Genomic DNA, 23,146 nt, shown 5'->3' with positions numbered 1-23,146 from the left:
AACATGTGTCAAATGTTTTCAAACGTGTCTATAATTGTTCAGACACAATAATCAAAAAACCTTGATCATGGAAATTTTACTTTGAAAGGCAAAACACAGTTTTTTGAGCTTAAATGTGCTTATATCTTATTCCTTGTGTCTCCCTTCTTTACAGGATGAGTCAAATGGATGGCTCTTCTTAAATATGTGGTCACATTTCCAATTTCTTCCACGGTTTTCTAGAAACAAGGGGTTTTGCAACTTCCAAAATGCACAAATCACCCCACCTTCCCCTATATAATGTATATTATATGTTATTCATAAACATTTTGGAGAAAAAAAACATGCAAGAATCAAATCTCCCACACAGCAACACTCAAAGTTTATTTGCATAGTGTGTTCTACACAATTCACAGTAAATGTGCCAAAAATCAGACGCAGAGATCTTACAAGGGCTAAAAATTTCGGCTTGCGCGCTCTTCGCGCGCTCGCATCTTCGGTCTCTCTGCCCAGTGTGCCCACCAAAAATTTCTACAGGCCCACCCTAATCTGACTGTCTAGAACCGGGCCTGCTTTCCAACCCTACATTTTCCCATGTCATCAGAAATGGTAAGAGTTAGGATTAACAGGACAGCTGGGCCAAGGGAAGACTGGAGAGAGAGAGAGAGAGAGAGAGAGAGAGAGAGAGAGAGAGAGAGAGAGAGAGAGAGAGAGAGAGAGAGAGAGAGAGATCCCCCTGGTGGGACTCAAAGTGTGTTCTTAAAATATATATAAATAATATTTCACTAGATAAAATAAAAATGCATGCAATAAGTCAGTTCAAATTAGTTTATTAGTTCAAGTAGTATATAGTTAAATGCACTTTACACTGACCATGACCGTTAGGTATGTCAGACATTTGGTTAATTATTGACATGGATACCTTGAATAACGACAGTCTGAAGTATAGTTTTAGGTACCGGTTGTTAGTTTTGACAACACATTAATGCATTATATTTGGAAAATGAAATGTGATTTGGAATATGATTTCATGAACTGATGTATTGTAACAAATGTACTCAGTTTTAAGAAACAAGGGTATAATAAGGTATAATAAGACTGTGTATTGGACTGCAGATTCTTAAAAAAAAAGTATGTGTATGTGTGTGTGTGTGTGTATATATATATATGTATATATGTATATGTATATATATATATATATATATCTATATGTGTGTGTGTGTGTGTATATATATATATATACATATATAGCTATATATATATATAAAAAATAAAAAAATGTTTTTTGTTTGTTTTATTTTTATTTTGTAACAGTAATCTGTGTATCTGAATCCAAATTTGATGAAAATGGGGGCGGGACCTGATAAGCCTTTGGCTTCTTCCGTCTCCCTTCGGACAACACAAAGTATGATGTATGAATATTTGCAAGAGAAAATTGTGTATTGTGTGGAATTGTCCGAAAGAATAATAAATAAATAAATAAATAATGAGCTGTTATACTTCTCAGCTCTTGACCTGCAAACAAGGCAAAGATGTAAATGACATAACACATCTTAAGTACTGTTTATTTTTACTTCACATTGTGTAGCTTGCTTTTTCATTTATAGGCCGCAGTTTGCTCTGCAGCTTCACGTTGAACTTTTCCATCAGAATTTTCTCTATCTCATCGTCTGTTATGTCCCTCATGTCTAAAACATTGATGCCTTCCTCAGGCTTGTAGGTGACCTCGCTGTAGGTCCAGCCTATGAGGGCTCTAAACCCTGTTGGGGTTTGCAGAGAGCAGATGGACTTCTTCATGAACAATGAAGTTGGATCTGTCTGGAGAAAGTGGCTCTGCTCAAAGAAATGATCTACTTCACGAGGCACAAGGGTAAAACAAAATATGGCGTTTCTTTCCTTCTTGTTCACCAGGCTTGATTGGGCAAAGTCTGGATTGAGAATTTGCTGCTTTCTACCAGTCTTCTCCAGCACCCAAAGGTTCCCCTTGTCTATGAGACGAAAGACACCCGCCGCCTGAGGTTGGTCCTTTCCAGAGATGAGCTCCACTGGCTCCCACAATTGGGAAGACACCCCGTAGCTCACATCTGCTATATAAGCCTTTCCATCAATGACGACCTTGTGGATTAGATGGGTCTCAGCGGGGCGGAAATCATTGAGAAGACTGTTGAAAACTCTGGAGCCCAAGGTCGTAGCGTCATAGCCCATTTCTCTGATCACCCAGCCAAACAGGTAGTTGTTCTCCATACACCAACCCCCACGGTTTTTCCTCACTATCTTATCGAAAATGATCTCAAGGTCCAGGCTGTTCCTCTCACCACAGTGAATGCTGAGGTTTTCAAATGGAACTGACATGACGTGCTGTTTGTGGATCATCTTCAGTGTTGCCAGATCTGGTTTATCAAAAGCACCGTGGAAACCAATTCTCTTGAAGTACTCCTCCAAATTCATCTTGCCTGTAAAATGCAGAATATTGCATGAATTCATACATTAGGACGAATCTGTCTGTTACATAAAAGCACTCAATTTTGCAAAGTTATCTTGGTTATAGTTTCTTATCATAAAAGCTGTGTGTCAGTGCAAATCGCTCAAATACAATTGTTTTCAGTCATTAAAATGTCATAATGAGTGTGATATGTTTAAAAGTCAACATACATTACAAAACTTTGCAACTCACAAAATTGTGCAACAGAAACTAATTAGCAAACGTGTTTAACTTTACCTTTCAGATAGGGTAATCCTGTTTAATGATGTTGCAGTATTTCTATGGAGCCAAATCTTCCACAAAAGTAAAAACAATTGTGCTGCTTTTTCCTCAGGGAGTTGAGCTTTGACAGGCAGTAAAACCTGTGTGGGTTATGCAAGTTGATAATTCTCTCGGCCCTCATGTTAATGAGTGCTAAAAGCGTTGCCTCCCAGCCAGAGGCGTTTCCAGGAAATGTTGACTGGGGTGGCCAAGGTGGGCCACAGAGTTAGAGTGGGGTGGCCATCGCACAACTGAATGAATAGCATGTGCTATGCTGTACAACCAATTCAAAGATGATTTATAATCCCAAATGCCCAAATCATGTTAGTATCCATTGTAATGTTTGTCAGAAAACTAAACCCCTGAAGAGGGGTCTGGGGACATCCCCCCCAAAAAGATTTTTTTGTGTTTTTAACATGTGCAGTGGCTTGAAAAAGTATTCATACCCCTTGAACTTTTCCACATTTTGTCACATAACAATCACACATGTAAATTTATTTTATTGGGATTTCATGTGATAGAACAACACAAAGGGGTGCATAATTGTGAAGTGGAATGAAAATGAAACATGGTTTTCAATTTTTTTTATAAATAAAAAACTGAAAAATGTGGCGTGCAAAAGTATTCAGCCCCCCTGAGTCAATACGTTGTAGAACCACCTCTCGCTGCAATAACGGCTCCAAGTCTATTGGGGTATGTCTCTAACAGCTTTGTACATCTACAGACTAACATTTTTGCCCATTCTTCTTTGCAAAATAGCTCGAGCTTCAGATTCAGCATCAGATTGGATGGAAAGCGTCTGTGAACAGCAATTTTCAAGTCTTTCCAGATATTCTCAATTGTATTTAGGTCTGGACTTTGACAGGGCCATTCCAACACATGACTATGCTTTTTATCTAAACCATTCCATTGTAGATATGGCTGTATGTTTAAGGTAGTTGTCCTGCTCTCAAGTCAGTTGCAGACTCTAACTTGTTTTCTGCCCTGTATTTGGCTCCATCCATCTTCCCATCAACTCTTACCAGTTTCCCCTTCCCTGCTGAAAAACAGGACCCCCACAGCATGATCCTGCCACCACCATGTTTCACGGTGGGGATGGTGTGTATAGGTTGATGTGCAGTGTGAGTTTTCCACCACACATTGCATTATGGCCAAAAACTTCTGGTCTCATCTGACCAGAGCACCTTACTCCAACCCTTGCCACAAACCATTCGGTGGACGCAGCATATGCAGATAAGATCAAACTTGAAGTTTTTGGCCTAAATGCAAAATGCAATGTGTGGCGGAAAACTCACACTGCACATCACCCTGAAAACACCATCCCTACCGTGAAACATGGTGGTGGCAGCATCATGCGGTGTGGGTCCTGTTCTTCAGCAGGGACGGGGAAGCTGGTCAGAGTTAATGGGAAGATGGATGGAGCCAAATACAGGGCAGAAAAACCTGTTAAGAGTCTGCAAAATACTTGAGACTGGGGTGGAGGTTCACCTTCAATGAGGACAACTACCCTAAACATACAGCCAGATATGCAATGGAATGGTTTAGATCAAAGCATAGTCATGTCTTAGAATGACCCAGTCAAAGTCCAGACCTAAATCCAATTGAGAATCTCTGGAAAGACTTAAATTGCTGTTCACAGACACTCTGCATCCAATCCGACGCTGAATCTAAAGCTCGAGCTATTTTGCAAAGATGAACGGGCAAAAATGTCAGTCTGTAGATGTACAAAGCTGGTAGAGACATACCCAAATAGACTTGGAGCTGTAATTGCAGTGATAGGTGGTTCCACAACTTATTGACTCGGGGGGACTGAATACTTTTGCACGCCACACTTTTCAGGTTTTTATTTATAAAAAAAATTGTAAATCATATTTCATTTTCATTCCACTTCACAATTATGCGCCACTTTGTGTTGGTCTATCACATGAAATCCCAATAAAATAAATGTATGTGTGTGGTTGTAACATGACAAAATGTGGAAAAGTTCAAGGGGTATGAATACTTTTTCAAGCCACTGTAATTTAAGCATTCTGGTGCATTCTGGCAAAGAGAGTAAAGGAAAAAGTCAACATTTATTTCAGTTCAGATAAATAGTAAAATTAGCAAGACAACATAACTTGCTAGCACTGCAGCCAGATGCCTAACAACTGGACAGAGGGATGCATGACAACTAGCTTTTGACCAAATATTTTTCTAAAAAAAAAAAAACTTTATTTATGAAATTCTACCCTTACTAAGAACATGTTACACTTACTAACTACAAACTTTTATTTTTTTAATTCAGATTTCAAAAATCTGCTGGGGAAAGTGCCCATACACGTGCATGGGTGGCATGCGTGTCACAAGCACACTTATGCTGTTTTCAAGACCTTTGCTGACCAGAGACCAGTTCTAGTGGCCACAGTCCTTAATTTAGTACTTGAAAATTGCAAACTGATCTCATATCAGTGGATTGGAGTGTTTGTGTGATGAACGTGTCAACTACCTATAAAAAAAAAGTTAAGAAAGAAAAAAAAAAATACATATCATCCCTGAACTAGGCTACATATCAGGAAAAAAATAAATATAAAAAAAAACAAAAAAACATTTGAACTCGGGGGCGCCACTTGGGTGGCCAGTACGATTTCAGGGGGGCCCATGCCCCCCCCCCACCACGCCCCCTAGAATCGCCACTGCTCCCAGCTGCTTCAGTATGGAACAGAATATATTTGCTAGTTTACCGTTGCCTTCTGTCACAGTAAAATCTACATTTCTGGGTCATGGTTTTTAATAATAATAATACAGTGTATTTGTTAGCCCAATATCCAGATTTATTTCAAATATATCAAGCTATGTATATAGCAAATTATACAGTTTAAATGTATTTATTAATTCATATAGTATGTACTCTTAGATGCACTTTACACTGACAATGACGGTTACGTTTGTTAGACATTTGGTTGATTAGATACATTATATACAAATATTCATTGAGTAAGGACAGTCTTAAGTATAATTTTATTTATAGTTTATACCACATGAATGCATGATATTTGGGAAATGAAGAGTGATTTTGAACATGATTTCACAACCAGCAGGTGTATTATTGAAATGTACTTAGCTTGAGGAAACAATATTTACTATGATGAGCTGTTGCTATACTTGCTCAACTCGTACGTTGCAAACAAGGCCAATATGCACATGGCATAACACATCCTAAGTACTGTTTATTTTTTACTTTCACATTGTGTATATTGCTTTTTCATTTATAGGCCGCAGTTTGCTCTGCAGCTTCACGTTGAACTTTTCCATCAGAATTTTCTCTATCTCATCGTCTGTTATGTCCCTCATGTCTAAAACATTGATGCTTTCCTCAGGCTTGTAGGTGACCTCGCTGTAGGTCCAGCCGACGAGGGCTCTGAACCCTGTTGGGGTTTGCAGAGAGCAGATGGACTTCTTCATGAACAATGCATTTGGGTCTGTCTGGAGAAAGTGGCTCCGCTCAGAGAAATGATCTACCTCACGAGGTGTGAGGGTAAAGCCATAGATAGTACCTTTTTCCTTCTTGTTCACCAGGCTTGATTGGGCAAAGTCTGGATTGATAACCTGGAACTTTCTACCAGTCTTCTCCAACACCCAGAGGTTCCCCTCGTCTATGAGACGAAAGACACCCGCCGCCTGAGGTTGGTCCTTTCCAGAGATGAGCTCCATTGGCTCCCACAATTGGGAAGACATTCCAAAGCTCACATCCGCTATATAAGCATTTCCTTCGATGACGACCTTGTGAATGAGATGACTTTCCTCGGGGTAGAAATTATTGAGAAGACTGTTGAAAACTCTGGAGCCCAAGGTCGTAGCGTCATAGCCCATTTCTCTGATCACCCAGCCAAACAGGCAGTTGTTCTCCATGCACCAACCCCCACGTTTTTTCCTCACTATCTTATCGAAAATGATCTCAAGGTCCAGGCTGTTCCTCTCACCACAGTGAATGCTGAGGTTTTCAAATGGAACTGACATGACGTGCTGTTTGTGGATCATCTTCAGTGTTGCCAGATCTGGTTTATCAAAAGCACCGTGGAAACCAATTCTCTTGAAGTACTCCTCCAAATTCATCTTACCTGTACAATGCAGAATATTGCATGAATTCATACATTAGGACAAATCTACCTGTTACATAATAGCACTCAATTTTGCAAAGTCATCTGAGTGATATAGTTTATCTTCAAAACTGGTTTGTCAGTGCACTCAAATACAATAGTTTTCAATCATTAAAAAAATGTCATAATAATAACCCTAAATAGTTTATGCAAATAACAAATATTTGTATTATTGTATTTCTTTGTTATGGTGTTTCCTAAGCCTGAACTGTTACATAACTATGTAATAAATGAGAGTCATGGTAGCCCAATGATTGAAATGTAAATATATACTATAAGTTATAGTTTTCATGTAATGTCTTGTCTTGGCAGTGGAATTTGTTGGTTAATAATAGGCCTATTTAGAAATTGTGTGATACACATAGGCCTATTGAGACATGATGTAATGTGTGTCATCTATTTAGCCTATATTTCTGTGTAAGTACATTGGGATCAACAATAAACTGGAGTCCAAGTCCTTGAATGTCTTCACATAAGCCTATACTTGGCCAAAAAAGTGAATTCTGAATGATCAGATATTTGTAATTTCATCTTTGTGGCCCTGCCAGTGTGCAACTATACGTGTGGCCGTCAGCTGCTGCTGTTCTGTTCTGATTCTCCAGAACATCCATGCCCCCCCCCCAACCCCCCTTGGCTCAGAGCCCTGGGCATGTGCCCACTTTTCCCATGCTGCAATCCATACTGTATATGCTTGTTGTGCTCAATTTACAGGAGGCTACACATCTCTCATAAGCTACTGCTGCATTCATGTGATGTCTGACCTATGACAATAACAATCAACCAAAGTCAATGTTTTTTGATGGAAATAAACGTTTTTAAAGTTTCAAATGTAATTTGTAACATATTATTTGAATGTGTTAGTTAGTTGCTTTCAACAAAATATTAATAATGTCATATTTTATTTTGCTCTTTGTTCCAGCCATCATTGTGTTGTCAGTAGCGGCCTTAGCTATGTTTCAACCCATTCAATTGAATTGAATGAAAAATTTCTTTTTTTATTTCTTTTGATAAATAATTATTGAGCATGCTACCGGGCCCAGGGGCCTCAGGGGGCCCTGAGCCAGAGATAATCATAGTAACTTTACATGTTGCATTGTCAAATAGCTCAGTCACTCATGTCAATAACAGGGTCCAAAAAGGAATAAGCTTAAATATAAGGAAATAAATCCACAATAGGTCTTGAAACGGGCCCCCGGATCGTTAAGGCCGCCACTGTGTGTTGTTTAAACGCCACGAGATATTTAACAGAGAATATAACACATATTTAGTGTCCATGTTGTTCCACAGTCCCAGGGTCCAGCTGCACGAAGCTAAAGTAAACATGTGAAGCATGTCTGAATCTAAGGTGGCGCTGAGCATTCAGCAAATAAAAAAAGTTTCACACCTTAGCGATTAGCACCAGGATCTCGTAATTACGACATCATGGATCTCGTAAGTATGAGCTTACTAAAGTGAGATTTTTTTTTTAATTTGCTGAATGCTCAGCGCCACCGTATGAATCATAGTCTGATCAAAAATAATGTGTTTCTGTTCAAATGTAGGCCTAGTCTAGACATCTGAACAGTCAGTCAGTGCAGCATATAGGCCTATGCTAAATTAAAACCCGAAGATTAAAAATGACGAGGCTTTTTTTTTTTTTTTGCAGAAAATTATCTTTCAGAGAATGTTTAAGCTGCCTGATCACCTAAGAAACATATTTTATATCGAGTTACACGCAGGACAGGTTTTGGAAGCAAATATAGGTTAGTTTACGTTGTATTTAAGTTGATGTTTTACCGTGATCGATGTGTGTTGCCATTGTGGTGAGACGCCAGACAGCTGGTTCTGTGAAGTCGGGGGAGGAAAGTTTAGTCTAAAGAGGAACTCTTCACTTTGATTGGCGTTTCAGTCATGGCCTTTTTATATCAGGTTTCACTATAGACCTACCTTTATCTAGTAGGAGGCGGGAATATTTCGACTTTCCCAGTTCTCTCGAACGCAGCATTAAAGCACATGAAACTACCACTGGAATGTTCACCAAGTGCAATACTGTGTTTTTTTTTAGTGTTTTAGATTTTAGTTTAAAAAAATAGCCTTAATACCATTGGACAGCCTGGTATAGTTCTAATGAATATCATTAGAACTAGGCCTATACCAGGCTGTCCAACAGTCCACTTATTTATTTATTTGTTTGTTGTGTTTACTTATTTAACTGACTGTAAGGCCTACTTATTTTCTTTTACTTCTTTTTTTAAATAGTTTATTTGACATTTGTTCACTTATTTTTGAATCTCTTAGGCATTCTCTGTTGCACTGTCCCCTTTTGTCACTGTAACTACATAGGCTACATCTCCCCACTGTGAGACCAATAAATAAATATAAATATAATATAAATTATCTAACAGATGGATAGACATAAAAAACAGTCTACAAACAATACAAATAATAAAGAAATAGAAACTGCCCAACATTTAAGTTTAGCCTATACATGTTCGAAAATGTGTGAGGAAAAAGAACAACATCTTACCCCTTCTCCCTACGTTATTCATCCTCCATGAATACTTAATCAGTTTCCTTATTGATTCAAATCCATACTTTAATCAATATACATTTGATCTAATTAATATAACAGCCTATCTAATTGAACTTTTATGCAGTAGGCTCACATAGGGAAAAGGGACCATCCGAGGAGCACGTGAATGCAACATATCTCTGGTAGGTGGGGCTGGGATCCATCAACCCCGCCTGGCTGCAAACTCGGGCTCCTCCTGCTCCTCCAGGCTGCCCCTCAACTTCCATTCTCCCAAAAAAAAAAGAAAAAAACTCCCAGTGTTATCCTGAATCCATGGTGCAACTTTTTACTGCCCCAAAATAAGACATGTGAACTTATCATCCGTTATGGGAGCTCAACCGGTTCTTGCGTGATGTTTGAAGGTAGCCTAGAGATTTACTTTGTGGGGTACGTTTTGCAGTTTTCCAGAAACTAACATCCAGCTTCATCCTCATGTTTTGATTCTGTTGTTCGGACCGCTGGGGCTAGCTGGCTAACTTTAGCTTAGCTGCAGTTATCTGAGGAAACAGGCGACTAAGTGCCGCTTTAAAGTCTGAAAAAGTATGTTTAGGCTATAGAAAGAAATAAGACTTGCGTGTTTTGGTTGTTGTTGTTTATTTTGGATAACGGCACCAAACTAGTTTAGTTTGTGAAACAGCTGTAACAGCGGCTGGTTAACGTTCCCCTGCTAACATCAGTCTAAATAGGCTAAGTTTGTTTTACTTTTCAGTAGTTTACCAAGGTATTTTAGCACTGTTTTACCTTAACCGTTATAAAGTAAATCCCTTCTGAATGACTTACGAGTTTCATCCAAGTTGTCTCACGTAGCCCTTTTAACGTCTAACCTAGTTCAAGTTGTGTTTATTTATCATATGCACTAACTATTACAGAAGCAGTTTTTGGCTTTGAAATTCTTAGATTAATAATGCAACACACAAGAGATGTAATAGTGAGACACATTTCAAATGTAATATGAAGAAGGCTATAACTATTAGGCCTATAAGACTGTAATGTAGGGAGGTATAGCCGTATATAGCCTACATGTGGTATAAACAGATTTCTATGTTGTGATTCTAATTATAGATCATCAAATCAAGACTCATCATTTGTCATAATGTTTTTTTTATCAACATGAATTGCTCATCTTGTCATACCTTTGATACAGAGGTAACAATCTCTTTATTACCTCTTACGATAATATTGTTTTGCTCTGATTTGTTGGGAATTTAATTTGCTTTCGGATAATTTTTCTTTGTCGTCTTTCCAGAATACTTTCTGTATCACAAATATACTGTGTATTGACATTGTGTTATTAAAGTACATATTTATCCATACAACCCTCTCCTGCTGACTATTGTAGCTTATAGTAAAATAGTTGTAGTGTTGTCTTAAAGCAAAAATCATTGCTCCCTCCCTCACCGAAAAAACGTTTGCTTGAGGTGCTTGGTGTGTTCATATCTTATCATTATCACGTACTCATCCAATGATTTATTTTCCCTTGCAGTGGCTCTAAGATGATCCAGACATAGCACAGAGACACACAGCAGTGAGATGTCTCCCAAAGTGCCGGTTGGCCAGGGGAGAGGGGACTATTCTGCGGTGCAGGTAGCAGTCAGAGTGCGTCCGCTGCAGCCTAAAGAGCTCCTCCACTGCCACGAGAGCTGTATCACCGTGGACCCGGAACTACGGCGCGTTACGCTGGGTCACGACCGTCACTTTGTCTGCGACTACCTGTTTGAGGAAGCCTGCTGTCAAGACGACGTTTACTCCGAGTCCGTCCTGCCGCTCATTGATGCCTTCTTTCAGGGTTTCAATGCCACTGTCTTTGCCTACGGACAGACGGGCTCAGGCAAGACCTACACCGTAGGAGAAGCTAATATTTGTAAGTTATTTATTTGAATTCTTTTTCATTATATTGTTATAAACACCTAGTATTAAAGGTGGAGTCTGCGATTCTAGAGAGAGCTTGTTATCAAAATGACTTTTCTGTCAGAATCCGTGAATATCTACTCACCAAACTGGTATGTAAAAAAAGGGTATGTGTATTAAACACTGGATTTTTTTCAGCACACACGCAGTATGGATAGGTAGCCGATTACGTGGAAATATTCACTGGATTTGACAAAAATGTATTTCGACAACAAGCATTCTCCAGAATCGCTGACTCTGCCTTTATGAACCACACTCAACTGAGTTGTGGGGTTAGTTTCCTTTGCATAAGATGATTCAAAAGAGGACCAGACCAGATAGAAAGTACAGCACATGTCGACTGCTCCAATCAGCTTTTACTATAAAAAGTTTATGAAATGATGTGTGTTTGAATTGTGTTTGTAGGTTCCTTCAGAGATGAGGAGCAGGGCATCATCCCCAGGGCTGTGGCCGACGTCTTCAAGCTGCTGGATGAGAATGACCTCTCAGACTTCTCTGTGCGAGTCTCCTACCTGGAGGTCTACAAGGAAGAGTTCAAAGATCTACTGGAGGTGGAGACGGCCAGCAAGGACATCCTCATCCGGGAGGATAAAGGCAACATTGGTATGGAGTGGGCCGCAGAAGTTTTCTTTTTAAGTATATTTTTGTTGTTTACTTTATGAAATATTATGAAGAATTGTACAGCTAGTTAGTGCAGGAGCATCTCTGTTACCTGTGTATATGACTTGTTGGGTATGTTGTGAGTGGTTTTTCACCAGGTGTATGAAAGCAGCACACTGCTTCAGCTACATGAAGTCAGCCATAAAGTGTGTAGATACGCTCAGTTTGCAGTATAACAGCTTTAATAGCGGTGCGTTAATACACTTTGTTGCTTACGACCGAATCCCAGCTAAAATCTCTCCCTCTTGTGTGATATTGCTCAATATCATATTATTTAAATAGTTTGTTCATGTATCTTTTCTCTGTGTGATTCCCCAGTGTTGTGTGGCGTAAAGGAGTGCGAGGTGGAGGGTCTGGACGAGGTGTTGAGTTTACTGGAGTCAGGGAACACAGCCAGACACACGGGTGCGACCCAGATGAATCAGAACTCCAGCCGCTCACACACCATCTTCACCCTGTACATGGACCAGCGCCGGGGAAGCTCTCGTCTCTATGGGAACACCGCTGCGGCCAGTTCTGGACCACAGATGTTGTCTTCCAAGTTCCACTTTGTCGACCTGGCCGGCTCAGAGCGCATCTTAAAGACGGGCAACACTGGAGAGAGACTGAAAGAGAGCATTCAGATTAACAGTGGACTGCTGGCTCTGGGAAATGTTATCGGTGCACTGGGGGACCCCAAGAGGAAAGGCTCTCACATACCGTACAGAGATTCCAAAATCACAAGGTACATCTTTAATTAAGCTATTTAAGGCCTTCAAAGTATTGGAATTCCTTACATCTTCTTACATTGTTTTTGATTGCCCTTTGGTAGGATAAAATAAATACTGAACGTCAGAAACATGTTTTCCAGGTAAGGCGAGGTAGAGGGGTCGCTATGTAACAAATAAGCACTTTTTGATTTGATTTTTATTATTTACTTTATAAAGCTAATGTTAAATGAATATGAGTTTATAAGTTTAAAAAAAAATTAAAAGTCACTTAAAATGCGTGCAGATTTTCCATTATATCCTTCCTACTTTTGCCAGTATAGCCGTGACGTTGGCATTTAATTTAATTTTTAGTGGCATTAAAAAGGATACGTTTTTACTTGGAGGTTACCTGTAATTAGGTGCTTCACAGGACTTGGTATAAAATCTCTGTTTGGTTTGTAATATATAACCATTGTTTCATGTAGGATCCTAAAAGACTCTTTGGGAGGAAATTCCAAGACGCTGATGATCGCCTGCGTCAGCCCGTCCTCCTCTGACTTCGACGAGAGTCTGAACACACTGAACTACGCCACCAGGGCCCGGAACATTCAGAACCGAGCCACGGTCAACTGTAAGCGTGAGCCGGACAGAGTGGAGGGGCTAGAGCAACAGATCAAGGCGCTGCGCAGAGCCCTGGAGAACCGCCAGCGCTCCGAGACACGCATCATCTCCCACGCCGACCCACACAGGAGAGCCAGGCTGGGAGAGGGAGAGATCAGCAGAATGCAAGCCCAGAGCGCCCACTATAGGACCTGCACAGACACTGCCTACAGGTCATTGATCCACTTCAATTTATCCTGCATGATTTTTTTAATATGCGATCAGGGTGTAATGAAACGTTTCGACTGGTAGTCTAATATCTGAGTCTGTCATTCCAAAATCGTATACTCTGGGACTCTTATACTGGGACGTATATTTTGTCATAACATCGCCCCCTCACCATGACCATGACTACTTTGTTTGTATATCCGTCACATTGCTGGTTGTTTTCACTTGAAGGCTCGATGTCACATAAATTACGCTGTGCAGTGGATTGTTGGTCAGAACCGCCAAAAAAGGATGTGTGTTTGCACACTGAAAATTGCGACAGGATGACCTCATGTATTTGGGATTGGGACGTCCTAAATCTTTTCCTACCATACTAAATAGCAGTGAAGTATGTGTATTGGAAGACATCATGTGTTAAACAGATTTACAAGCTAATCGGTGCCCCATGTAGTTCAATTAGAAATTTTAATTAGAGACAACTTTGATTTTATTTATTTATTCATTTGATGGAGTGCAGCTCAGTGCTGAAAATAAGTCGTTCTCGGCTCTGTTTCTGTGTTTACACTGGTTTGTTAGCTCGAGGAGCAAAGAGGCCTAAATTACACTCTCTGGTAAACAATGGGGGATTCAAAAAAATGTTTTTGCATCAAGCTACAGACAGAATTCTCTATAACAGGCTTCATTCATGGCCACTGTCTCTTATCCTGATGTGTTAGGTGTGTGTTTTGCTATATTCTCATAAATGTAGGGGTTTTAAGAAGCATTAGTGAGTCCCTCCTTTTAAACTATTACTGATCTATCCCAGGTTAATGCGTGAGCTGCAGAGTGAAGGGGCTCTGACTGCAGAGCAGAGTATCAGGGTGAAGGAGTGGCTGTGTTCAGTGGAGGAGGAGAGGAGTGGACTGACCACCGCCTCAGGGCCGGACAGCGGCATCGACAACAGCTCCACTGAGGACAACATCGCACTGAGGAGAGGAAGGCCCTCAGTAAGGAACCAGGTTGGTCTCTTTTACACTCCCTAGTAAATGTTCAAAAATGTTTCAGGAAATTTAGCACTGATATGTTTTTTTTTTATATAAATGTTCCAGAAAGTTAAGAAAAGGTAGCACATCTCAAGTTTCCCAAGCGTTGATTTATTGTGATCTGAGCCGAATAAAATAAGTGAATTGAAAGTATTTCGTCCTCTGTAACTTGGTAAGTTGAGATGTGCTAACTTCCATTTTCTTTCCTTTTTTCGAACATGCCTATGGGTTTTTGGTTAGGCACTCTGATGAAAATCTCCATTATGCATAACCTCCTTTTTCACTCATTTTTTAAAATAATCTTTCATATAAATATCACCCAGGATGTAGAGGCGGCGGAGGAGAGGTGGAGCCGTGTGCATGACAGTGAGAAAGAGGAAAGCGTTGTCCAGCTTCAGTCTCAGATCCAGCGCCTGGAGACGGAGAACACAGACTTTCTAGCTGCTCTGGAAGACGCTATGGAGCAATACAAGCAGCAGGTGAGATGCAGTGAATTGAGTCAGCATCATATCACACTGAATTTTGAGACCCCTTTCTAATACATTTTAATGTATTTCTTTTTTAATTTGTCTCCGTCTAGTATACATCTGTTTTTATGTGCAACAACATACCATGATCTATGGAGAACAACATCCCGCTTCTATTTATGCCTAGTGTGTATTACAGTAGTGACAATAAAACTGATTCTGATTTTATGACACGTATCTAATATTTTCCCTTGTGTCTCAGAGTGATAAGCTGTCGGAGCAGCAGGACTTGATATCAGAGCTGCAGTGTCATCTGTCCACTCCTGGGTTGATGGGTCTGGGTCTTAACATGAGACCACGACCCCACACTGCCCCAATGGGCTCCATGCAACGCAGTCAGAACGGAGGCACATACAGACAGGTAACCCACCAGCAGGGGCGAGTTTGGGTGATTAAAATGTATTCAGATTTCAATGATAATAACTGGTACGAAATGGAGCTATGTTCTCTTTTAATTTATAAGCATAAACTAAGGTAGCAATGTACCGAAGTCACATCTTATGAAAAAATTATATATTTAAGATGCAAAAGAAGGCAATTAATTTGATCAGATTTTTACCATGGAATACATTTTTGCACAGTTTACCAGGAAACTTTGTAGCCAGCTCACCGGTAGATGTGTGTGTGTTTACGTGTTGAAGGTCAGTCCAGTGGGCCATCTGGGTAATCCTTGTGATCAGGATGGGTTCTATGAAGAGCAGGAGATCTCAGGAGGAGCAGACATGCAGGACATGGCAGAAGAGGGCAGTCATTCCAACCTCAGACGCAAGTATGTTGTGTTTATAGAAATCATACCTGACACTATTTACATTGACTGTTAAAAAACATCACTACTAAGAGAAGTGGCTTGGGAAAGAGGAAAGTCGTTCTCTTTTTTCTTCTTATATGCTGATATTGTATATTACTTTGTATAATTGTATATTTTTCAATAAAAAGTGCTTAAAAAAGACAAACAAAACATACAGTAAGTCATATAATGTAATGGCTATGATTGTGTCAGGCAGGTGAACCAGACCTGGACAAAGAGGTACATGCTGTCTGGAGGTCCAGCTCCTGGGGTTAGAGAGCTCATATCTCAGCTGCCTGAGCCGGACCAACACCCCTGTTTAGCCAGGAAACAATGTAAGTCTAATGAAGTATTGGGAGGTCCAATTAAAAGGTTCCAAAGGACTTAATACCTAAAATTGTGTGTGATCTCTCTAATGAATTCATGTTTGAGACATTTTTACACATTTACATTTTTTTATTTTTTTATTTAGTTTATTCTATACGTTTGCGAATTATATTTGTTCTATATTTTATTAAATATATATTTTTTTTAATAATGTATATATATATTTGTTGGTTTGGACACAATTCCAATTTGTGATGTATTTCCATGTTCACTCATTGAGAAACATTCGCAAAGTTTTTGCAGTTACACAGAAAAAGTAATATCTTCTCTTAAATGTCTGTGTAGCCAACGTCAGCATGGGGGAGACGTCTGTGCGTGAAAGCCTGAGGAGCTTTGAAGGCGTCTCAGAGTGGGGACTTCTCCAGGCCCAGCAGAAGATCAGAGAGCTGTCTGTCACCATCCGCATGAAGGAGGAACTCATCAAGGAACTCGTCAAGACAGGTAGAAATGCCCATCAGGTTGCCTTTCTAGAGCTGCATCTTTTCCAAATACAAGATATCAGGATATTATTATGGTCATATGTACAGTAAAAGAGACTGTTGCACAGTGTACAATAGAATTCTTACTTACGTTGTTTGTTCTCCTACACACTTAGAATAAAATAGAATACAGCTAACATATACGACATAACATAAAATATATTAAAAATGTACATATTGTAAAGGGACTATTTTCATATTATTTTTCATTTCACCTTTATACAGGCACGTTATTTAAGAACAAGTACTTCCTTACAATGGCGGCCTGACATACTACCTATGTGCAGTAGAACAGTGTGTCCCTTGTATTTTGTAAAGTGTATGTGGATTATTGTTTTGTTTTTTCTAGGTAAGGATGCGCAGGCCCTGAACAAAGAGTACAGCCATAAGATCACAGCCCTGGAGAGTGAAGCCTTCCAGGCCAGACAGGAGCTGCAGGAGGCTCAGAGGCAGCTCCAGGATCTAGAGAAACAAGAGAGAGAGATCAGCACCACAGACAAGAGCAGAGCACAGGAGTGTAGGAGGAAGATAGCTGCTGCTCAGAGCAAAGTGCAGGTCAGAATGTTGCACCTCTGTAATTATGCCTAAAGCCCAGTTCAGACCAAAGATTCGCCTCGCAACGACTTGCGAAGAGACGGTTTTAGAACGTCGCGGGGGAGAAATCGCAGCAGTGTGAACTGCTCGTTGCAGCGCGTTGCAAGGAGTTGCAGAAGATTCAACATGTTAAATCTTAGAACGTTCAGGCCAGCTCGTTGCGAGCAGTTGCGTCTTGTTGCAAGGCAAAACTTTGGTCTGAACTGGGCTCAACAACACACATTTAACTAGAGAGTATTTTGAAAATTTATTTTTGTTATGAACACATTTTTTTCGTTTGTCTTCAACATATAGACATAGAGGCAGTAAGATCAGTTATATTATCTTATATCACAGGCCTGACCTAGTAAAAAAAGGGTGAAGTATAAATAACTAAAAAAGAAAGGATAAAAATGTAAAAGGAAAAAAAATAAATTTTTTATGCGCATCGCACATTGTTCTTGTCATATTGCTTCAATAAATATTGAATAACATGAATTATCAGCCACAGTATAATTTCATTGCATTGTGCCAATTCTTCTCTGGATAAGGTCGCTGAGATCACTGTGTAAAGTGAATTATCACTTACCTGCCATATATTAACAAAACTGGTCTCATTTCCTTTTATCTTGTGCTAAATCTTTCAATATTTGAATAATGTTATCCATGTTATCCACCTTTTGGACCTCTACATTTGAACTTCTGAAAAGTAAAATGTGAATGTTTTGGTATCAGGTCCTGAGCCAGCGTCAGAGGGACACAGCCCGCCTGGCTAACCTCCCCGCTCAGAGTGAGCGCCGTGTGTTGGAGCTAGAGCGCAGTGTTCAGAGCATGAGGCAGCAGCAGGAGCAGCTGCAGAGGAGACTACGTCAGGAGAGCCAGCAGAAAAGACGGCTGGAGACTGAGATGCAGAGGAGAACGCACAGAGTCAAGGTAATGTACCTCATGCCAGCACAGCAGAGTGGCAGCAATGTGCTTAGAAATCACTATGGGTTATATCAACCACAGGACTAGTTAGCCTCTTTGCTTTTTTTTTGCTTTCGTCAAATTTGGATATTTGGTGATGAAAGGGTGTCACTTTATTTAGCCAGGCTTTTAATTTAATTTAATGTATTTAAACGTCCTACGAGGAACCTTTAAATATCAATTAAACAGTTTCATTTTCCTCTGACGATCATTAATGACCTGGAACAGCAAACGAGACCATCAGAGAAAACAACACCATTTTTTAAATGATATGAATCAATTTATGCTACCATTTTGTGTGCTATTTAAATCCAGTTTGATAAGATGTACCTTCATGTTCCACCTGTCCATGCATTCTATAGGAACTGGAGATAAAGAATGAGCAGCAGCAGAAGATTCTGAGGATAAAGACGGAGGAGATCGCTGCCTTCCAGAGGCAGAGACGCAGCGGCAGCAACGGCTCCGTCATCTCATTAGAAGAGCAACAGGTGGGACAAGACTCTCAAGGAGATAATACATCCATTACCTATTATACCATGGTCTTCCTGATTACTCTCTTCTTATAGGCATTCAGCTAAAAATCACCTCAAAATTACTCTGCTACTGGATATAAAAAATGCCAGCTATTTTTGGTCATTTTGGTGTGTTTTTCTACTTGTGGGGCCTTCACTGCCTTTAAGTCTGCCTTTGCATTCCTCTCATTTCTGCACGATGTGTGGGTTGTCACGTCTCGTCTCGGTGAGCAGAAGATTGAGGAGCAGAAGCGCTGGCTGGATGAGGAGATGGAGCGAGTGCTGGGCCAGAGGAGAGGGCTGGAGGATCTGGAAGGAGAGCTCACTAAGAGAGAAGACATCCTGGCCAAGAAGGAAGCTCTGCTGCAGGAACGCAGTGGACTGGAGAGCAAGAGGCTGCGCTCCAGTCAGGTATTAACCACCACAACAAACTGCTCAGTTCAGTGTCACAGGAAAAAGGCAGTTTCTAGAATTTAATTTAATTGACTTATTTGTGATAAGGACAATGCTCATGAATTTACAGACATGATGCTGTAAATAAGCCATAGTTAGCTGTGCGTGCTAATTTTCATCCGTTATCTTCAGCCGGTTCTTAAAAAGGCAACCTGGAATAAAATAACAACAAAAATAGTAAAAACACAAATAACTATGTATATTTAATATACTTATGTATATCATTCTTTCTTCCTCTCACGTCCAGGCGCTGAGTAAAGACATGGCGACGCTGACGGGGCGTATTGAGACCCTGGAGAGAGAGCTGAGTGAGAGGAACGGTCTCCTGCGCAGCGGCTCGGCTGAAGACTCAACACAGATCCGCCAGGAGATCTCCTCCCTGCGCCAGGAGAAAGACTCACTGCTCAAACAGAGAGTGGAGCTGGACGAGAAGCTACGGCAGGGAAACCTGCCCACACCAGAGGTAGGATATTACTCTGATGTTCAAGCAGAAACACAGACAATAGACTTTATGTGCTCTTAATATTGGATCAGATATGTCTTTGTGTTTTTTAAAGCACTGGCAGCTGAATATATTTTTGGTATAGAAACATTAAGAAGAGTATTAGGCCCACAGGTGAGAATACAAATTAGAGAAGGAAGTTTTTTTTTCATCAGGTTGAAATGTCAAGATTATAAACTTCAAATACAATTTCAAGGATAAACTTGACAGTTCAAGACTGTGGTAAAGTTGGAAAAGTTCCTTAACGTTGAGATTATTTCAAAGTAATATGAATGTTTCAGTGTGTCTGGCATTGGCAATAATAGTAAAAAGTCCACAGTGGAAACTGTAATATTACCTGTTGGTAACTGAATGTTCATGTTGGTGTTTCCAGGAGGAGCGAACCCTGTTCCAGTTTGACGAGGCGATCGAGGCTCTGGATGCAGCTATAGAGTATAAGAACGAGGCCATCACTCAGAGACAGAGACAGCTCAGGGCTTCTGCCAGCATGCTCTCTCAGTGGGAGATGAACCTCATGGCTAAACTCAGCTACCTGTCTGCCTCTGAGACCAGGGCTCTGCTCTGCAAGTACTTTGACAAGGTCTGTGCAACAGTTAACCTGAGGTCCAGCTTTTTTTATACTATGGTCTAACTTACTGCAAAATGCAACTGCAGCCTTTTCTGTTTTTAGATACTTTTACACGATTACACTAACTGAACTAATCACAATGAAGTTATCTTCACCAAATACTCCTTTTTACTGGCCAGCACTTGAACACATCACATTGTAACTTGATACAACCTACGTTCCAAACAAAGGAAACAAACAAAATCATTGCATATAATTTACGTCTTAAGTTTTTAAAAGCTGCATTCTTATATTTAAGATGCTATACAGAATGAAGCAGCAGTGTCATTTGTTTTAAGTTCAGTGTGTGTGTGTGTGTGTGTGTGTGTGTGTGTGTGTGTGTGTGTGTGTGTGTGTCCTGTAGGTGGTGTGTCTGCGTGAGGAGGAGCGTAAGCTGCAGCTGGCCCTGGCTGAGCTGGAGATGCAGCTTGACGAGCAGCAGAAGTTGATCCAGTGGCTGGAGAACGCTCTGGACCGCACACAGCTGGACACAGACCGCCGGCTCACACAACAACAGAAGGAACACGAGAGGAGTGTACAGCTACTGTTGCAGCAATGTCGAGGTGAGGGATCAAATGGGTCATTTATATAAAAAATAAATCTTGTATCTCTCTTGGTTGCATGCAGGTGTTTCTGTGCTTGCACCATTTAGAATATACATTGGTCTACACTGGATATGTTTTAGGTTTACAGGTAGAGTATAAGATGGATAGAACTGATGGTTCTCGGTAGGTGCAAGTGAAGTTATAAACCTATTTTGCTTCTACATTTTATATTTCTATGAGATTTTCTTACTAAACCATTCAAATTGACAGTGATATTTGAATGCCCTTATCATCCCTACAGAGCAAACAGACGAGGGCGTGGCGGGAAGGCAGCGGCAGTTTGAGGTATGGATCCACAACCTGAGCAAAGAGCTCAACCACTACAAGGCGGCAAACCTGGAGCTGAGCAACAGACTGCGGGAGCTCTGTGGTCCAGCAGGCCAGACAAAGGAGCACGCTAAAGGTAAAGGTATTATTAGATCAAAGAGTTGTATTTATGGTTATGGTAATGATTGTGTGTATGCAGCTTGCAGGTATGCATGTAAATAGGACAAACTTTGCTTCCTGCCACTTGAAATGACTTAAGTGCAAATATCCTTCCTCATGTCCTCAGGGAAATCAACCTGCAGAGTTTTGTAAAAAAAAAAAAATTAAATATTCATGTTTCTCTGATCCTTGCCTAGATTCTCAGCAACCACCGAATCTCCATGTTTGCTCTCTGTTGAGGAAGCGAGAGGCATTTTGAATCTGTTTAAAGTTTTTATTATTTTCTTCATAGATTAGTCATTTGCTCTACAAATCGTCATAATGCCCATCACAATTTCCTAAAGACAGTTTGAAATTTTATCAGTTTATAATCGCAGAAGACAAAAGAAACATAAAACCTTTACATTTGATAATGCTGGAACTTGAGAGTGTATATTCAGTAAACTCAAGAGTAGTACTAAAGTCTGTCTGGTGATACTCATTGTTCAATAACGTTGAGACTCTTGCTTGTCTTTCAGCCTTGGCCCCTGATGTTAGACCAGCGTGTGTGGGCAGCATGGAGAGGCTGACCCGCAGCCCTGAGGACAAACCCCTACGTTCCAGGGATGAGATGCGTGAGCTGGTGAACACGCCCCTCCCGTCCACATGGAGGCGCTCCTCTCTGCCCACAGAGGAGCCTGCTGTGCTGGAGGAGTTCTGGGCCACAGACGCCCCCCCTCACCGCGTGGTTCAGAGTGGAGTGGGCTCACCGGTCGGGTCCGGCTCCACGTCACTGCCTGTGGTCAAGTCTCGCCGAGAGTCCCGACGCTCGAGCCTCAACGTCGGACCACTGACTCCTTCTAACAATGCATTCATCGATGTACGGAAAAATCCCGTCTGAAAATATACATACTGTTGTTGTGTGTTACTTTAAGACCATATTCATAGATTTTTGTTCTGTGGTTACTGAAATATTATGTCTTTCATCCAGCGTTAGTTTTTTGTACTTTTGTATAAAGTTTTCTTTTTAATAAATGAGGTCGTCCACTGATTTCTACATGAAGCACTTTCACTAAGGTAAAGTTGATGTTTCAACTTCATACAGTATTTGGTCTTACCCACCATGAAAGTCTTTTAAGTCCTTTATAACAGGAGATCCTCTTGCTGTCTAATCATGTCCTATTGTTACCTTCTACAGTATTTTATATTAAAATGTTTTTTGCATTTCAGACAATGTCTTTTTGTTTCTATTCAAGTTGGAAGCTGTCATTTCGGAAAATGTTTTAAACAAATCTTAAACGCAAAAATGGGGAGAATGATTTTTGCCTTTTGGTCTGTAATCCCATTTTAAGTCGATTGTGAGGTTGGATGTTATCACAGTTGGTTTAAATGAGGCATGAAAGCTGCTGTGAGAATGCAGATTGGTGTAGGCGTAGTGTGGGCTGAAGTGCAGCTGTGATCAGCAGGACAGGACTGCTTTCTACGAGTCCACAGCTGGAGATCTGATCAACATTCAAACATTCACGGGAAGATAAAAGGAAATGCTAAGCAGCTTACACTGTTGGTGTTTTAATCTTTCTACCCATGCAGATGATCAGACAAATTACCTGGAACATATAAGTCTATTTATCCAAAAATAAGCCACCATCTTAAAAAAATATACCCTGAGAAACATTGTACTTAAAACTGGTTTTAGTCTTACACATAGTGAGACAATGCCGTATAGCACAACAAATGAATTATTTTCTGAACTCTTTAACAGTAAGTGCTCACACTGGGAAGCTGCCCTTTATCAGATCCATAGCTCAGTCAAATCTGAACACACAC

General features: G+C 40.4%; 3 protein-coding genes across 4 annotated transcripts; 1 reads left to right on the top strand and 2 right to left on the bottom strand.

Moving 5' to 3' along the window:
- Window positions 1-1,548: 1,548 nt before the first annotated feature.
- Window positions 1,549-2,427, bottom strand: LOC307271287 (arylamine N-acetyltransferase, pineal gland isozyme NAT-10-like; the record flags this gene model as incomplete). The annotated part of the gene is made up of 1 exon (XM_080053696.1): window positions 1,549-2,427. One exon carries the CDS (start codon window positions 2,425-2,427, stop codon window positions 1,555-1,557), a length of 873 nt encoding a protein of 290 aa, XP_079909822.1. The 3' UTR covers window positions 1,549-1,554.
- Window positions 2,428-5,626: 3,199 nt separating this feature from the next.
- Window positions 5,627-8,739, bottom strand: LOC307255738 (arylamine N-acetyltransferase, pineal gland isozyme NAT-10-like). Its single transcript, XM_080034501.1, has 2 exons — window positions 8,635-8,739; window positions 5,627-6,819 (listed from the first exon to the last, which is right to left on the bottom strand). Exons 1-2 carry the CDS (start codon window positions 8,654-8,656, stop codon window positions 5,942-5,944), a joined length of 900 nt encoding a protein of 299 aa, XP_079890627.1. The 5' UTR covers window positions 8,657-8,739; the 3' UTR covers window positions 5,627-5,941.
- A 907-nt stretch (window positions 8,740-9,646) lies between these two features.
- Window positions 9,647-22,490, top strand: kif7 (kinesin family member 7). Of its 2 annotated transcripts, none has more exons than XM_080026355.1 (20): window positions 9,647-9,771; window positions 10,893-11,270; window positions 11,723-11,920; window positions 12,296-12,701; window positions 13,152-13,499; window positions 14,300-14,492; window positions 14,840-14,995; window positions 15,246-15,404; window positions 15,685-15,812; window positions 16,044-16,165; window positions 16,503-16,658; window positions 17,046-17,251; window positions 18,005-18,202; window positions 18,598-18,723; window positions 18,982-19,158; window positions 19,448-19,663; window positions 20,076-20,282; window positions 20,674-20,872; window positions 21,156-21,317; window positions 21,859-22,490. In XM_080026355.1, exons 2-20 carry the CDS (start codon window positions 10,940-10,942, stop codon window positions 22,218-22,220), a joined length of 4,050 nt encoding a protein of 1,349 aa, XP_079882481.1. In that variant the 5' UTR covers window positions 9,647-9,771; window positions 10,893-10,939; the 3' UTR covers window positions 22,221-22,490. The 2 variants fall into 2 exon arrangements, with proteins under 2 accessions (XP_079882481.1, XP_079882480.1); XM_080026354.1 differs by having other exon boundaries at window positions 9,665-9,796.
- The last annotated feature ends 656 nt before the right edge of the window (window positions 22,491-23,146 follow it).

This window comes from Ammodytes marinus (assembly GCF_949987685.1).
Source record: "Ammodytes marinus genome assembly, chromosome: 1".
Lineage (NCBI taxonomy): Eukaryota > Metazoa > Chordata > Actinopteri > Uranoscopiformes > Ammodytidae > Ammodytes > Ammodytes marinus.
Note: the sequence above shows the minus strand (reverse complement) of the source record. Positions and strands in the feature narration are given on the sequence as shown.